General features: G+C 36.8%; 1 protein-coding gene across 1 annotated transcript in view; it reads right to left on the reverse strand.

Annotated features, from left to right (window-relative positions):
- Clasp2 (cytoplasmic linker associated protein 2) overlaps nucleotides 1-19,047 on the reverse strand; it is a 203,186-nt gene that overhangs the window by 44,163 nt on the left and 139,976 nt on the right. Inside the window, exons 22-26 of the mRNA XM_013028474.1 lie at nucleotides 16,066-16,172; nucleotides 12,575-12,819; nucleotides 10,439-10,502; nucleotides 5,715-5,717; nucleotides 271-434 (exon numbers count right to left, since the gene is read on the reverse strand). Of these exons, the coding sequence (XP_012883928.1) occupies nucleotides 271-434; nucleotides 5,715-5,717; nucleotides 10,439-10,502; nucleotides 12,575-12,819; nucleotides 16,066-16,172 (583 nt within the window). The remainder of the gene's footprint in view (nucleotides 1-270; nucleotides 435-5,714; nucleotides 5,718-10,438; nucleotides 10,503-12,574; nucleotides 12,820-16,065; nucleotides 16,173-19,047) is intronic.

Consider the following 19,047-nt stretch of genomic DNA (forward strand, 5'->3'; position numbering starts at 1 on the left):
GACAGTGCTCAGGCCCTGATTTCACACCCCATGACTAGAAAAAACAAACAAACAAAAAAACCCAAAATGGTTGGGAGTATAGCTAAAGTGGCAGAGCAGTTACCTCTAATGTACAAGGCCCTGGTCTCAATACTCAATACTGCCAAAACACAAAACAGACAAACACAAACGAAAGCTTGTTTGAAAGGACTCAGAAATATGGGTTTTTAGCATAGGAATTAAATATTCCTAATTATCTGGGTAACTTGAAATGTGTATGTAAAATATTACCTGGTAACATCTAGGGCTTTCTGAACTTTTGCCTGAACAGACCCAAGCAAATCGGCACCCATTTTTTTCAGCAGTTGTGTCAGCAGTACAAACAGCCAATCCTGAAGATCATCTTTGTGGACTTGTATGAAATCTACTAGAGTCTCCAAAAACATGCTGAAAACCTAAAGTTGATAAAGGGAAGAGGTGGAGGAGGGGGGAAAAAAAAGGAGGAAATATTGACCTCTATGCTCAATTCAATACGGAAATAGAAGGGAAAACAGGAATCAGAAGCACAGCGATTGGCAGCCAAGCGGAAAAAAAAACTCTCTTGCTTTTCACTGGAGTCTGTGATACAAGAGTATATCTCAGCTGTTATCCAACTTCTGCAGAAGTTTGACAATTAGCTATTCCATGCAGCATCACTTGGTAAAGAAACTTTGGCCATAATGGCTGGCACACCTAATGTTATCAGTGATGGCACAGCTTAAACTAGCTAGACTGAAATCCATTTTATAAGATATGTGGGGGAGGACTATACAACTTTTTGGAAGAGTGGCACTGAATAAATTAGAGGATGACTATTCTAATAGCCACCTTAAAGTATTAAATTTATCTGATGTAGTGGGTTAAGTAGAGAATCCTCAAATTTCTCAAAATGGTAATTACCACAAACATTTTGTATGAGATTTACTATTTACAAAAGCTGCCCCAAAAGTAATTTTAAACCATAAATAATTACTAAAAGTCAGCCTAAAGCAATGTAATTCAGCATAAAATACAACTATATTTTAGTGATTCAAAAAAAAAAAAAGCTCCTATTAGTCTTGCGTGCTATAAGTAGTATTCTTGAGCTCTATTGGTGGGTTTTATATTTGGTCCCAACATTAATCTTCCAGTTCAAGAAACTGAATTTTATGGTGGACAGAAGCTAACATTCCTAAGTGATATACTTCATTAAAATATTTATGAAGTGACCAACAACAAGCTATAATTTCATAAGAAATTCATTGCATGGGCTGGGAAGGTGGCTCAGTGGTAGAGCGCTTGCCTTGCATGCATGAGGCCCTGGGTTCGATTCCTCAGCACCACATAAACAGAAAAAGCTGGATGTGGCGCTGTGGCTCAAGCGGTAGAGAGCTCGCCTTGAGCTGAAGAGCTGAGGGACAGCGCCCAGGAGCAGAGTTCAGGTAGACCGCCAAAAAAAAAAAAAAAAAAGAAATTCATTGCTGTACTGAAAATTTACTTCTAGGTAAAGAGGAAAAAAATCTTTCAAGAGTTTCAGCTATACTGCCCTGCACGGTGAGAAATCAAAAGCAGAACAGATGATTAAAACTATGTTACTTAAAAAATACTGAATTATGACAAGGATTATCAGGCTAATTTGAGAATTAAAAGCATTTGGCTTTCAAAGCACATTTCATTTCTTAAATCCTTTATGCAATTTTACACGAACATTATTTTCTTATATTTTTTAAATACATATATTTTATTGTAAAGATACTGTACAGAAGGGTTATAGTTACATGAACAAGGTAATGAGTCCATTTCCTATTGAGCATATGAACATTACTTTCTTATGGAATAATGAAGGATTTCCTGTATTAGTTATAACTAATCTTTAACATCTGAATCTGAGTTAAAGATAAAAAAAGTGCAACTAAGGGCTGGGAAGATGGCTTGGTAATACAGTGCTTGCCTTTCATGCGTGAGGCCCTGGGTTCAATTCCTCAGTACCACATAAGCAGAAAAAAAGCTGGAAGTGGTGCTGTGGCTCAAGTGGTAGGGTGCTAGCCTTGAGCTAAAGAGCTAAGGGACAGCACCCAGGCCCAGAATTTAGCCCCCCACAACTGAAAAAAAATGCAATTAAGCTATTTGCTGAAGATGCTCTGTATTTGTAAAAACAGAAACTTTACATACTATCTGTCCTCAGGCAGTGTCTGCTCTATTTACTAGATGGGTTACCTCATGCATTTTACTATCATTAACAAAATTCTGTACCGCTTTATTTCTTGATTTTTTTCTGTATCTCATTTTCGAAGTCTCATTTTTTCCAATGAGTATCCAATTTTATTTCTTCTTAAGGCCAGTATTTCTATGTTGCATTTTGCCTTCTGAGTGTGGTCTTCTCCCCCTTTATTTATCATTATGTATTTTATATTTGAGGTACTTAGGTCTCAACAACTCAGGACTTTGCTAGCTAGGCAGACACTCTACCACTTGAGCCACATCTCTAGCCCTTTCACTTTTGTTATTTTCAAACAGGGTCTCATTGTTTGCCTGAGCTACCTGGACCATGGCTCTTCTATTTATACTCGTGTTGCTGGGGTAACAGGTCCTCACCACACACCATTCAGTTTTTTATTGGTTGAGAAGGGGGGTCTTTCAAACTTTTTTTTGTTGGTCCTGGGGCTTGAACTCAGGGCCTGGGCATTGTCCCTGAGTACTCAAGGCTAGTGCTCTACCACTTTGAGCTTTAGTGCCACTTCTGGTTTTTGAGTGGTTTACTGGAGATAAGGGTATCATGGACTTTCTTGCCTGGGCTGGCTTTGACCCACAATCTCAGATATCAGCCTCCTGAGAAGCTAGGATTAGAGGTGTGAGCCACCAGCACCCAGCTCTTTGCAAACTTTTTGATAGGGATGGCTTTAAACTAAGATCCTTCTGATCTTAGCCTCCTGAGTAAATAGGATGATAATGTAACCCAACACTCCCAGCTTCTAGCTTTACTTGTTGATTCCTTACCTAAACCCTTTATTTTCAGAATATGCCATCCCAGGAATTTCTCTCTGAAGTTTCATCTGATTGTTCCACTACTTCACTTCTATTTGTGATATGTAATAGCTTCCTTCCTCTCTTTCTCTTCCCTCCCTTTCTTTTCTTTTTCCTCTCTCTCTCTTTCTCTGTCTGTTGTGGGGCTTGAACTCAGGGCCTGATACTGTCCCTGAGCTCTTTTGCTCAAGGCTACCCTTCTACCACTTTAAGCCACAGCCCCACTTCCAGTTTTTGAGTTTAATTAATTAATTAGAGATAAGAGTTTTACAGGAACTTTTCTGCCTGTGCTGGCTTTGAACTGAGATCCTCAGATCTCAGCCTCCTGAGTAGCTAGGATTACAGGCATGAGCCACTAGCACCTGACTAGCTTTTTCTTAAGCTCTGTATATTTCACCATTCTGACACTTAACACTGTGTTCCTCTTATTTGTCTTCTTTCTTGTTGTCAGGCATTCCCTTTCATTTATTGTGTGTATGTATGTCTTCATCCTGATTCTCCCTTCATTATAAGGTGACAGGCCTCTCTGCTCTACCTATCCTACAAGGTCCCAGAAATCTCCAGAGTAGCTTTATTTACCACATGATAGCAATAGGCACATCAAGCACTTCTAATTGCAGGTCTGGATTACGGCAACTACCTATATACTAGGGGCTCTGGTCATCAAATAATTTTTATAACAAGCCAGATAGTAAATATTTGAGCCTTCATAAACCATATCTCACACAACCATCTCACATACCTATCCTCCTAGCACAGCCATAGAAGCTACACATAAAAATAAGCATAAATAAACATGGCTGCTTTCCAATATAACTGTATTTACAAAAATAGGCTACAGGACATATTTAGGCTACAGGTTCAGGTTGTTTACCAACTCGTGCTTTTTCTTTACTCTAAGATTGGGATATAACAAATAAAATCCGTATGTTCTCTCCACCTCCTTTGTCTGTAGGATAGTCCCTCAAACTGTCATTAAGGTTCTAACCTCCAAATTGATATAGGCCTATCTGGTTATGTAGACTATCTCTTTCCCTTCACATACATCTCATGTAACCTATGGGTTTTAATGATTCCCTCCACTGCTGGCCCCCATTCCACCCTCCATTCATATACATACATAATGTTATGTTCTATGAAGTTTATCACTCAAGTCTCAGCCAAAAAGCTTCTAGGATTTCTAGTTCTTCCCCACTTTGAACTCATAGTGGGACTAGCTATTTATGGTGGTACCTGAACCATACTGTTTGGAAATAAATTTTCTCTTTCTTTCTTTCCGAGACAGGGTCTTACCATGTAGCTCAGGCTGGCCACAAACCCCCAATACTCCTCGATGCTCCCTAGTTTTGAGATTATAGATGTTCACCACTGTGCATGGTCAACACTCTATTTCTATTCATTCTTGCATGACCAATTGGAACCAAGCTCAAACTTACCTACAGACTAAGGAACCAATACAAAGTTGTTTGATGAATGTGAAGACTGTATCCTAAGTAAAAATTACCCTATAATTGGTTGTCAACTATAATTGGTTTTCTTCCCCGAATAAAGAGTTTCCCCTCATAGAATTCTAGCTAAGAATACATTTTAGCTAAAGTCTTAAACTACTGTGTCTAAAGCAGTTAGATGTAATGAGTAGCTGGATAAAAATATAGATATGTAATTTATATCATTCTACATATAGAATTACACTCTTACTTTTTATTTATTTTTTATTTTTTTGGGTCCGGTCGTGGGGCCAGAACTCTGGGCCTGGGCGCTGTCCCTCAGCTCCTTCAGCTCAAGGCTAGTGCTCTACCACTTGAGCCACAGCGCCACTTCTGGCTTTTTTCTTTTTGCTTATGTGGTGCTGAGGAATCGAACCCAGGGCCTCAGGCATGCAAGGCAAGCGCTCTACCACTGAGCCACCTTCCCAGCCCCACTCTTACTTTTTAAACAGGTATTTATATCCTGTTAGTAGCATTTACAAATTGATCACATATATAATTGATATACATATAATATGGATAGCCATATCCGTAATATATGGGAAACAGACACATAATTTTGAGCTTAATTATAAAGTTGCTCTTGGATGTTGATATTCGAGGAATGAAATTTTTATTTCAAAAGACAGAACAGAGAGTAAACTGTTCTAGGTTTGCTTTAATAGAATGATGGGAACAGAATTTTAGAAAGTACACACAAAGAAGTAGGGTTAGGTGATTTTTTTTTATACAATTGTGAAACAGTATTGTAGGCATGGTTTATTTGGTAGAGCTCTAGCTAATGAGTAAAAGTATCAGGGGCTGAGTTTGAGTTCCAGTGTTGGACAAAAACAATTGATGAAACTTGAGTACTATTTTTAACTTTCAATGGAATCAATTTATAATCCTATATAGCTGACAACTGTCATATGTTGAGAAAGAATTAAATATTTGAGCTATTACAATTGAGGCAGCCTTTTCTTACACTCACTCTCTTAGGTGTGCCAGTCATCAAATACAGAACAGAAGAACATAAATTAGATTAATTAGTAGATTAAAAAGCACATCTCCAAACAGAATGATAGTTTGCATAACTGCAAGTAGCATTTCGTGGATTACAAAGGGTCCAACACTGCATGAATTCTTCAGGAGAGAAAACAGAGAAAAAGGGTTAATGTCACAATCATGCAGCAAGTTAGCTTTCTAACAAATATTGAACCAACTTACTCTCTATTGAGAGTTCCAACACAGGGGACAGCATGCAAAAAGAAAAAAAGAAAAAAAAGAAAAACACACAAATTAGTCGCGATCAATAATGCAAAGTTCCTGTATGGAAGGAAAACACTTAGAAAATAAAAGTGACAAATGTTTTTCAAAGTTTTATGATAGACTCAAAACAGTTTTTTAAAACAAAAGCTAAATGAATAGCATGGAAGAAAAACATGATTTTCCTGTGTTCCTCTTGTAACTCACTGCCAATAATAAAAAAGTAAAACAACAACAAAAACAACAACAAATGAACAGGGGAAAAAATGAAAAGTTTTGTTTTTTTTTGGTACATTCTATTATCTTTCAGGCTCAATTTCAATTTCTGGAAAGAATCTGAAAGTAACAGGAGGTCATCTTATTTTGTTCCTACCTTTTTTTTTTTTGGTAGGTCGTGGAGTTAGAACTCTGGGCCTGGGCGCTGTCCCTCAGCTCTTCAGCTCAAGGCTAGCACTCTACCACTTGAGCCACAGCACTCCTTCGGGTTTTCTGGTGATTAATTGGAGATAAGAGTCTCATGGATGGAAGTGGCGCTGTAGCTCAAGTGGTAGAGCGCTCACCTTGAGCTGAAGAGCTGAGGGACAGCGCCCAGGCTCAGAGTTCAAGCCCCATGACCGACAAAAAAAAAAAAAAAAGAGCCACCGACACCTGGCCTCATCCTTATTTCTATAGTCACTATATGGATCCAAATCATAATAAGAATATTTTCCTTTTCTTTGCCTAGCTCTTCCCTTCCCCAAGAAGAAATACTTTCACAAGTTCAATAATTTCTGTTAAGTCTTAGAACAATTACTTTTGTTTCAAGGTAAAAACTGTTTATATACTACAAACTTTAAAATTCTTTAGGTAGGATGTGTATTACAGTCTTCTATTCCAAGGACAGGGAACTTTGGAACTGCCTAGAATGCTAGTCAGAAGACATGTCCTTAGAAGAAAGGCACTCAACTAGACCCTAGTGTAGAAGTCACAGATTTAACTCTAACAATGCAAGGGTCAAAGGCATGATTGGAGAGGTAAGATTACAAAGGCTACAAAAGACCAATCCATAGAATACACCTCTGTGAAGATGACTTCTGACAAGACTTCCTCCAGAGTCAAAGACCAGAACCACATGGATAACTTCTGGCATCAATTATAGTTGAGGGAAAAATATACGTCCAAGTAGTCAAAATTAAAACCTAACCGGAGCTGGTTAATTTTTAAAACTTATTTACAGTTGATGCTTTTATATGCTGAAGTACTTGATATGTCCTAAAAGATTTATTCACTTAATATTAACTCTCAATCAGGATCACAGTTTTATGAGGTGGATATTATGATCACACTCTGCATAAGAAACAAAGGTATACATTCCTATTAAGAACTTAAGATAGGGGAAGGTGGCTCAGTGGTAGAGTGCTTGCCTGAATGCATGAGTCCCTGGGTTTGATTCCTCAGCAGCACATAACCAGAAAAAGGCAGAAGTGGCACTGTGGCTCAAGTGGTACAGCGCTTGAGTTGAAGAGCTGAGGGTGACAGTGCCCAGGCTGAGTTCAGGCCCCATGGCCGACAAAAAAAAAAAAAAAAAAGAACTGAAGACAGTAAACCTACACAATCTAAATTCCATGTTGTACTAACTCTTTGTAAAATTATTAAAAGGTTTTAGTAATAGACTTGTGTTTTAGGGTTTAAGTTAGATCATGGCTAAGTTATTTATTTTTATTTTCTTCTTTGGGGGTAGTAGGTTTGGATTCAGATCTTTGTACCTGTTAGGCAAGTGCTCTATTATCTGAGCCATGCTGTCAGTCATCCTTTGCACACTCTCAATCCCTTTTTACTTTAGTTTGTATTTCCCTTGGGTCTTCAGATTTTGATTAGGTGGCCTCCTGGGTAGCTGAGATTATAGGCATGGTCACCATGTCAAATTTATTTATTTTTTGAAATAGAGCTGGCCTCAAACTGCAAATCTCCTATCTCCATCCCAAGTAGCTAGCTGGATTACAGGACTCAGATCACTTATTTTCTTTTTGTCAATCATGGAGCTTGAACTCTGGGCCTGGGCACTGTCCCTGAGTTCTTCAGTTCAAGGTGATTGCTCTACCACTTGAGCAGCTGTACCCCTTCTAGTTAGTCTCTTATATCTACAGGTTGAATCCATGGATTCAACCAACTATGAGCTAAAAATGTTCAAGAAAAACTTGTATCTGTACTGAACATATATAAAACATTTTTTTCTTGCTATCATTCCTTATGCAATATACAGAAAGAACTATTTATACAACATTCATATTATATTAAGTGTTAAAAGTAACTTAAAGATGATTTAAAGCATTCAGGAGGATAGGCACAGGTTATAAACAAGAACTACACTGTTTTGTGCAGAACTAAGCCCTTGGGGATTCTGGGAGACAACTACATATGAAGCAAAAAAGGTAATTAATTAAACTATAGATATCAAATAATTTCAACTTGTAAACTATGTTTATTAACCGTATTATTTCTGTTCCCCCCCCAAAAAAATCCTGGATCTACTTTCGACTGCATTCAGAAAGAATTATTTTCCAGGCATTCTTTTCTACAATGTCTGCATAGAAGCTAAAGCACACCTGATTTATATCAGAGAAACATCTTTTTAAAAGCTGTTTCTCAGTAGTCATTGATTGCTCATGCCTGTGATCCTAGCTACTCAAAATAACCAGGAAAACATTAGGCTAGAACTGTGGATCAAGAATACTTACCTAAGAGCCAGGCAACAGAGGCTCATACCTGTCATCCTAGCTATTCAGGAAGCTGAGATCTGAGGATCACGTGTGGTTCAAAGCCATCCCGCGCAAGAAAGTCCATGAGACTCTTAACTTCAATTAATCACAACAAAAGCTGGAAGTGGTGCTGTGGCTCAAGTAGTAGAGCAGTAGCCTAGCCTTGAGAAAAAGGAGCTCAGGGACAGTGCCCAGGCCCAGAGTTTGAGCCACAGGAACAGCAAAAAAAAAAAAAACCCAAACCAAAAAACCTGCCTAAGTTCTCCCCACATTTTTGGGGGGGGCAGCTGTGGGGCTTGAACTCTGGGTTTGGGCACTGTCTCTCAACCCTCCAGCTCAAGGTGAGTGCTCTACCACTTGAGCCACAGTACCACTTCTGGTTTTTTGGTGGTTAATTGGAGATGAGTCTCACAGACTTTCCTGCCTGGGCTGGCTTTGAATCATGACCCTCAAATCTCAGACTTCTGAGTAGCTAGGATTATAGGTGTGTGCCACCAGCTCCTTGCCCCACAAATCTTAAACTATCTTCTTATTTGGCTTATACTGCCAACTAAGATGACCAAAAGTTAATTTGTTTATAATTTGTAGATATTTTTACAGTAAGGCAAATTCTACAGCTGTAATTAGTAGCAACTGCAATATAAAATGGCATTTGTTTAGATTTTTAGTTTGAAAATTACACATTTTAATAGATGAACTCCTTGCCAATGTATTTCATTTTTAACTTTTAATGGGACCTTTTGCTTGCAGATAAAACAAATTTACCTCTAACACATGATAATCACTGAAAGCTGTTTCAAAGGCTGGGTGCTGATCACTCATGCCTATAATCCTAACTACCTTTCAAGAGGTTGAAATTTGAAGATCATGGTTTGAAGCCATCTGGCAAGAAAACTGATGAGACTCTAAGCTCCAAGTCAGATGTGGAGCTGCAATTTAAGTGGTAGTGCACTAGCCTTGAGCAAAAAACCTCAAGACAGTGCTCAGGTCCTGAGTTCAGGCCCCCAGGTCAGTGTGTGCATGTGCACACTCACTAATAACCCTAAAAAACTATTTAAAGTATAAGCAATTTATATTAACTATGTACAAATCCCAATGGATTAAAATGTTTAGCTCAAGTTTAGTTTATACATCACGTGGGTTTTTTAATAATTTTAAGTGTCAGAAGCAATGAAAATACTAAAAATAGAAATGAAGAAATGATATATATACAAAAATAAAATGAAGACAACAAAACAAAGTGGAATTCATTAATATTTTTCTTATACTTTTCTTAATACATCTATCTCATTTAGTTTAGAAATTCTCTTGTAGATACTTGACGTCCTAAAGAAAGATATGTAATAAGGTTTCCCCATTGTCAAACACATTGCTGGAAATAGAATAACTTTTATAATAGCATCATCCATTTAGGTAAACCAAATTTCACATTGTACATGCAGATTATCCCTAAGTATGTAATAAAATATATCTGAGTGAATACTTAACAACTGAATGAAGTTCTAAATTTTTCTGTATTATTTCAATGTATGAAATATTTCATTTTTCATGACTACCAAACTATGGTGATAGCCGTATTTTGTTCTATTTAATGACAATTCTACAAAATTATTTTTCAATATAAGAAAACATTTATATTAAAAATCACAGTAATAATCAAAGAAAAAAAGAATGAAATATTAGTAGCTTCTTTTGACTTACTCCAATTACATCCTTTACAGATAGTGAAATATTAGTAACATGAGATATTATATGATAAATTATAAAGAACTGTGCTTGTAATGTCCTACAGTTTTCACTTTCAATCTCTCTGGAGAAGCTTGAACTGTTAATTATCAAAGAGCAACTTATCAATTAAATATGATAAACAATGCTATGCTTGAAAATATCACTACCATGTTAGAAATAAATGTTTTTTAAAATATAATCTTCAATACTAAAACGTACCTTGCCATGAGGATCAGCAAACATTCTTGTGAAAATTTCACATAACCTCTTCAGTTCAACTCGACTGCCAAAATAATAGAATGGTGGATTATTATCTTGGATGAATTAATACAAGATGAAGTAATTTAAAAGCAACTTTTCAGTTAGAGATGTGGTTCAGGGGGAAGAGTATCAGCCAATGAGTGAAACTGTCAGATGCCAAGTTTGAGTCCCAGTCTGGGACAAAAAAAGTAATTTTTCCATAAAATTATTAACAAAATAACAAAATGTTAAAAAATTATCCCTTAAAATTGGGAAATTTGTGGGATTTACAAGTTAGGGCTGGATATAAAGTTATCACATACAGTAACAATTGTGTTGTAACCTACATTATTTTAAAGGTTTGAAGTTCTGAAAAGAAAATTGTATTTAATGCAGCACAACAGAAAACATTATGCACACAGCATTCTTAGAACATATATCTTACCTAAGATGTTTTGCCATTTAAAGGCTAAAATCTTTGCCTTTTAAAATGATATTTTAAGATGATATAGTGAGCCTAACAATCTTGATAAGTCTAGGAACATTCAAATGATTTATTACAGTGAGATATGAGGTGTGATATGTGTATATTAAAAAACATAAATATACAGGGGTTGGGAAGGTGGCTCAGTGGTAGAGCGCTTGCCTTGCATGCATGAAGCCCTGGGTTCGATTCCTCAGCACCACATAAGCACAAAGGAAAAAAGCCGGAAGTGGTGCTGTGGCTCTAGCCTTGAGCTGAAGAGCTGAGGGACAGCGCCCAGGCCCAGAGTTCAGGCCCCCCCCCAAAAAAACAAAACAAAACATAAATATACAATAAGTATACCAAATTCTGATTTCATTGGTATCAAGTCAGAAAGTAGCCCTCTATATTCTTCCCAAGTCAAACTACAAAGTTATCTACAATTAAATCCTTAAGGGGTCCAACTGTTAAAAGATTTAAAACATTACACACACAAGGACAATGAAGGATAAAAGTAAAAGAAAGCAAAGCCATCAGAAATCCCCAAACTCTATAGTTTAAATAATCATTGGTTCTTATAATTTCATTATATGAAACTCTCCAAAAAGACTTTATTATTGAATAAGAATGCCTAAAAATCTGTTCTTACCAAAAGCTTACAAAGAATAAAGTTTGATACACTAGTCAATTTTATTATTATGTGTATATACATTTAAAAATAATTTTTATTATCTTTAAGCTGTTGTATAAAGGACTTTTATTTATTCATTTTTTTTGATGCTGGTTCTGACACTAATTCAGGGCTTGGATATTGTCCCTTAGCTTTTTACAAAAGGCTAGCACTCTACCACTTAAGCCACAGCTCTCCTTCCAGCTTTTTTAGTGCTTCAACAGAGATAAGAATCTCATGGAGGGGCTGGGAAGTTGGCTCAGTGGTAGAGTGCTTGCCTTGCATGCCTGACACCCTGGGTTCGATTCCTCAGCACCACATAAGAAAAAGCCAGAAGTGGCACTGTGGCTCAAGTGGTAGAGTGCTCGCCTTGAGCTGAAGAGCTGAGGGACAGCACCCAGGCCCAGAGTTCAGGCCCCACGACTGGACCCCCCCCAAAAAAAAAGAATCTCATGGATTTTTATGCCTGGGCTGGCTTCGAACTATGATCCTCAGATCTCAGCTTCCTGAGTAGCTAGGATTACAGGCCCAAGCACCCAGCTTTTGTTGCCAGTCTAAGAAGTATTATGAAAACTGTTTTTACAAGGTCAAACCCAGGGCCTTGCAAATACTACCAGAACCACAGCTACAGCTTTTACTATTCACTTAAATTTATGTAGCTACTTCTTGTTAATAAAAAATTTCAATTTAAAATGTTTCATTGGATAGAACCTGGTGGTATGCAGGAGCCATCAAGCTATATGATAAGTAAACAGGAAGATGGCTGTTTAGGCTTACCAAGCAAAAAGTGAGACTCTATTGAATAATAATAAAAACAACAAAGGCTGGGAGTGGGAGTGTGGCTCAAGGGGTAGAGAACTTGTCTAGTAAGTATTTATACCTTGCTAATGCTAACACACACACACACGCATGCACACACACACGCACGCACGCACGCACGCACGCTTGCATGCACACTAACCTGATAGACAAGACAACTTACCTTAGAGTTCTTTGATTTTTTAATAAGTTTTGCAGACCTAGGAGGCCTTCTTTCCTTTCTGACCAATTGGAACTAGCACATCTATTGAGAACTTCTGCCACATCTTCCGTCTGTCTCATATATGTAGGAATACTACCATTTCGAGAACTATAGGAGCGTTCTGAACAAGCACTAGAAGCATCACTGTTGGCATCATCATCTGAATGCATTCCATAGGATTCATATCGTCTTCGAGCAGGTTTTTTCTGTTATACATAAAGAATCTTATTAGCAGTAGTTAAAAATATATTGGTATTTCCTTGTATCTACTGACCACAAAAGAACTGATTTAAAACCGGTACAAAGCATGCTGTTCATCATTGCCATAATAAAATGTCACAATTTAGTTGTTTGCTCAAGAAATGTGTTTTACAAGTTAGTAGAAGGTGAAATATTCTTTAACTATGGGAAGTGGAGGAGGTAGCATAAGTCAGAATTTCAGATGCATCAAGTGGGAAGTGCTCAAAAAAGTTTTTTTCTTTTCATGGAAAACAAGTACTAGAATGTAAATTAATAAACTGTACTAGAAATACAAGTTGGTAGTGAGAAAAATATTTTTTTTATAAAGGTAATAACCTTTGTAGAGGAGGAATATACTATGGATCAAAAATGCATACTTTCTCTTATGTTAAAATTGCATTTTTTTTCTGTCTACATCTCCTCTTTCCTATTCTCCTTTACCTCTACTACCACTTCTCTTCTCATTCCTCCTTCGCTGTATCCAACCCTCATGTCTCCTAGAGAAGTAAAATACAAAGATAAGAAACTTTTCACTTACTAGTATTTCTAGGAGGCAAAATCCTTAAGGGCTTTCCTCAGTTTTCTCAATGTATTTATACTGTCTCTTTAAATGAAATATGAGAAAGCACATTTGGATTCCTTTGATTTCTTTGCATCTAAGGTTTATAGTTTAATATTTGTAACTGCCAATTATACCTTGCATATTAGAAGTGACATGAGGTAATTAGTTCATTTGAAATTTCTTTGGAAGAATTGGAAACATGTATGTAATCTGATTTCTGGGATTTTGAGTAGTAAGCAGTAATAATGGTATTTCTATGAAATATATTAACCATAATAATTTAAAAGAGTGCTAAGTGTCTGTAAGTACTATCAGGCTAAATCTAAAGAAAAATGATTTGAATTTTAATAGTTCAAATAGTTTTATAATGAAGTTTCCATCACTAATTGCCTTCATACTGATTTAGAGTCTCCAACTTAATTTACAGTGGTAATACTGTGATGTTTTCTGCACATTACAGCTACAAGGCCTCCATATTTGTTTTGTTTTGTCTCTAACAAAGTAAGTGATCTCAACTCATTTGTAGGAAAAAGTTGAGCTTTTCTCTTAAGCTACTATTCAAGCAGTATCTCCCTCTCGATAGTAAATTGTGAGATAATCAGTTACAGAAAAAAACATATATTTTTATTACTTCCACTTTAATTTTTTACAGAAGACCATCATCTGTTAAAGTTGATGAGGCAAAGGAAGTTAAGTTATAATACCATAAGATGTCAAAAAACAGCAATGTCTATACCTTGGTCCGTATGTCTCCTAAGAGCTGAGAGCAGTAAATTTTTAAAGAGAGAAATTGAAAATAATGAAGAACATTTTGCTAAACAGCACAGTAAAATGGGCATTAACAATGCCAATGATTAGAAACATAAGCTTTTTTTTTAACATTAGATACAAAAGATCTGCTTATTTAAGGAGAAATACCTAGGGCACAAAAAATTTTCCCAAATAAAACCATTTTCCTTATTTGTTTCTTTTTGCCATTTCCAAATATAATTTTATTTTCCCACATCAAAATCAGGCTTAGTAGATGAAATTTATTTTCTTAAAAAAAAAAAATAAAACTGACAGGAAGTGGCACTGTGAGTGGTTGCCTTCAGCTAAAGAGCCGAGGGACAGTGCCTAGGCCCAGAGTTCAAGCCCCGTGACTGACAAAAAAAAAAAAAAAAAATATATATATATAGTTACAAAGTGAAGTAGAATCATATTACTGAGATTCCTTCATTGTTAAATAGGCTTATATAACTCAAATATATCATTTTCTTAGTGTAATAGTTAAAAATAATCTGTTCAAGTCATAAAATGTGCATATGCCATATTTAATTGGTAACCATACAATTTAAAAAACACTAGAAAATATTTGAGAAATATAGTGATGAGCAATAATGAACTTAAAACATATGATTAAACATCATAATAAAAATATATGATCAATATACACGAGCCCCCGTGGGGAACTAAATCTCGACCTACATTAATTTATAAAAAATAATCAGATGGCTAAAGGGAAAAATTCAGTACATAGAATGTTAAAGTAGAGGGGGCTAGGAATGTGGCTTAGTGGTAGTGCTTGCCTAGCATGCATGAAGCCCTGGGTTCGATTCCTCAGTACCACATAAACAGAAAAGGCTGGGAGTGGTGCTGTGGTAGAGCACTAACCTTGAGCAAAAGAAGCTCAGGGATATTGCCCAGGCCCTGAGTTCAAGACACAGGGGGGAAAAAAAAGAACATTAAAGTAGAATTGTACACCTAAAGATAGTCAATCAATCAGGCCAATATCAATAATAAAAAAAAACACCTTGTCTTTCAAATCTGAGGCAAAATTATAATATAACACTGGTTAAGGTACAATCTATAGTTTTAGTGACATAGGGTATTTTTATATTTCAAAAGTAATTTTAAATTTCAAAAGTAAAGGGCTGAGGGTGTAGCTCAGTGATAAGAGTGATTACATAGGATGTGTGAGGCCCTGGGTTCCACTGTAGGACTGGAGAAAAAAAATAGTGAATTGAAAATAGCAATGAGACCCTATTATAAATTCTGAGTAATTAATTTAGTAAATCTGCATAAGGCCCTTGCTCTATGCCCTCACTGAAGGAAATGAATAAATGCTTCTCAAAAACAGAATAAACATCGTAATTCATAACTTGAGTCCCTTGGCACTCTTTTGATGATGTATGTATATATACACACATACATGCACACACATATACATACACACATATGTTGCATAGCAATCTTTCAAATAAACTTTTAAACCTCTGTTTAATATGAGGCATAAAGAATTAGAAAGATAGATTTTTTTTTTTGGTGGTGGTGGTAGGGCTTGGCACTAACCCTGACCTCTTCAGCATTCTACTACATAAAGCACAGTACCACTTCTGATTTTCTGGTGGTTAATTGAAGGTAAGAGTCTCACGGACTTTCCTGCCTGGGCTGGCTTTGAACCATGATCCTCAGATCTCAGCTTCCTGAGTAGCTAGGGGTTTGGGCATAAGCTACCAATTGCTGGCCTATTGTGCTTTTTATATTATCCATATTTTGTGTTTCTAGATTTAATCCAGAAGAATTTCCCCATCCTTTTTCCTACAGTGAAAGGCTCACTCAAGTACTATTTCCTAAGAACATTACAATGACAGGGAAATGGAGAGAGTACCAAGGCATCAGCTACTGCTTCTTCCACATCGGACCCAGTATTCAGGACTCTCATGGCACTGACAGAAGATGACAGTCGGCTCGACTGGCTGATCCCATACCCTGGACCTAATATAAGAAAAGTAGGAAAGCAGTTTTGAGATGGTACATAAATGTAATGGTGTCAGGTTGGGAGACTAATATCCTTAGAGAGGGGGGGAAAAAAAACCAATGGGGCAAAGCATTTTAAAAGCAATATTGTATTTTCTGGGTATACCGAGTTTTAGGTCAAATAATAAGGTAATAACAATTAAAATTATTGACAATGTGTGGAAAATGGAAGAATAACAACTATTTATTTAAGGGTACCAGGTAGAAGACAAAAACTCCAATTTTTCTGTCAAGATAAGTTGATTTTATTTTTTAACTAAAATAGATCCAATAACTGTTAAGTGGCTACTAAGTGCCCAACAGTTTGAGATATGTAAAGACAAACCAGAGATGAATTCTCTCCCCCTTAAGTGCTTTATATGTTATCACTTACAATTAAAACACTTCATCCACCATTTTGGTTTTTTTTAAACACATAAACAAAAATATGAAGTCAATGAAAACATAAAACAGTCCTCTATCTTTAAATGAAACGTTATTAAAAAGAAAAATGTCCATCTGCCAGCAAGAAGAATGTAAGGTTGCTGAAGGGGAAAAGTTATTTAGGGGGAAAAAAAAACAAACCAAAAAAATCCAGACATACACAAGTGATTCTCTAATAAATTAACTCCAACTAAAAACAAATCAATTTTGAAAATGAGTATTATTCAGTGAAAACTGAAAAGAACAAAATCTGAGATGAACATATAGATGATAATGAAAATGTACTCATCCTTCACCTGAGGCCCCATACACATCGGGGGCGTAGAGGGCACCAGTAGATCTGGAATGGTGTCTGGAGGCTGGAATAACAGGACCATACAAACCTCATCTAGTACCACAGAAACAAGGAATAGTGGCAGCACTACTGTCAGGCAAGGAGAGTTAGTTAACACTGACGTTACTCTTAATAAATGATCAGAATATTGCCCAATATGGCAGTTTTGAACATTAGCACTGAAAGATCATCCCTAACACACAAATACAACTCACACCTAGGTGGACAAACATAGGCCTACAGGAGACAAAAAGGCAAAGTCAAATGGAAGGAAATGTCAAAAATACAAGCATGAAAACAAAAACACAAAGACTGTAGTTAAAAAAAAACCACTATGGTAATTAGTAACTAATAAGAATATCATTTGCTTTACTCTTGACATCCAAAAGGTAGTTATTAGTATTCAACTTTATAGATTTAAATGTTTGTAGTCCCCAATCCCATTCAAATGTTGAAATGCTAATCCCCAAGGTCATGATGCTAGGAGGTAGGTAGGGCCTTTGAGAGACAATTACTTCAAAAGGGCAAAGATCACATGATTGAGAATACTTAGAAAGCAGACCCCAGAGAACTAAGTAACTCCTTCTGCCACAAAAGCACATTCTGCCACATAAGTACAAGTAACCAAAACCATCTACAGAATAGGAAATAAGCCTTCACCAGATACCAAATATGGTGGCACCTTGACCTTGGAACTTCCAAGCTTCTACAACTGTGAGAAATAAATCTCTATCATTTATGTAAGTAACCAGTCTACAGTATTTATTATAGCAGCCTAAATGGCCTAAGACAGAAAAATTAGAGCACAGAGATGTTAATTCATACAATCAAAGCCACTCTTTCTCTCCATCTGGAATGAGGTTTGCACTCAGGGTCCCACTCTTGCCATATTCCCAGCCCAGGGCCTCACTCTTGACAGAAGTTGCTTAGCCACTTGCCAGCCTTTTTTTGTTTTTGTTTTTTTTGGTGGTCGTGGGGCTTGAACTTTGGGCTTGGGTGCTGTCCGAATGCTCAACCACTTCAGCCACAGCACTACTTCTGGCTTTCTAGTGATTTACTGGAGGTAAGAGTCTCACAGACTTTCCTGCTGGGCTGGCTTTGAATCGTGATTCTCAGATCTCAGCCTCCTGAGTAGCTAGAATTACAGGGGTGAGCCACTGGCGCCCCGCTGCCAGCCTTTTTTTTGTGTTGGTTATTTTTTGAGATAGTGTTTCATTCTATGCTTGGAATGGCCTCTGATTTTTACTTCCTTATGTCCCTGGGATGACAGGTACAAACCACCAAATCTCACAAAGTGTGTGTGTGTGTGTGTGCACGCGCACGTAGGGATGTATGGATGAGCACGTGCCTGTCCTGGGTCTTAAATTCAAAGTCTAGGCTCTGTCCCTGAGCTCTTCTGCTCAAAGCTAGCATTGTTCCACTTGAGCTACAGCTCTATTTCTGGCTTGTTTGGAGGTTACCTGGAGATAAAGAGTCTCATGGATTTTTCCCAAGGCTGGTTCTGAAGCATGGTCTTCAGATCTCAGTCTCCTGGGTATCAAGGATTATAGGTGTAAGCATCTGGCTTCACAAACTTTTTATTGTCTGAGTTGGCCTCAAACCTTAACCCCTACCCTGTGCCTCTCAAATAGCTAGGTTTATGCCACCATTGTATACTTTTAAGGCTTCTGCTCTTACAAAGTATACAGACCACATTCACATTATCTAAAAGATATCTCATTTATGCTAAGATATGTATTCTGAAAATTGTTCATAAAAGCACATTTGAGCATCACAAAAGAATACCGATAATCTAACACAAATACCTTAAAGTTTTGTAAGTTTATATTGCTTTAGAATCTAACTTGTCATTATATTTGCAAATTAGATACTAAAATCTTGATTTTTTTAAATATACAAAATCAGTCTTGGTCTTACATATGAAAATTGCCTGAAAAAATGTATTCTAATATTTACTAAAATATATTACTTTTTAAAAAAGCTAGCCTCGGGCTGGGAAGGTGGCTCAGTGGTAGAGCGCTTGCCTTGCATGCCTGAGGCCCTGGGTTCCATTCCTCAGCACCACATAAGCAAAAA

This window comes from Dipodomys ordii, unplaced genomic scaffold (genome assembly GCF_000151885.1).
Source record: "Dipodomys ordii isolate 6190 unplaced genomic scaffold, Dord_2.0 Scaffold110, whole genome shotgun sequence".
NCBI classification, from domain to species: domain Eukaryota; kingdom Metazoa; phylum Chordata; class Mammalia; order Rodentia; family Heteromyidae; genus Dipodomys; species Dipodomys ordii.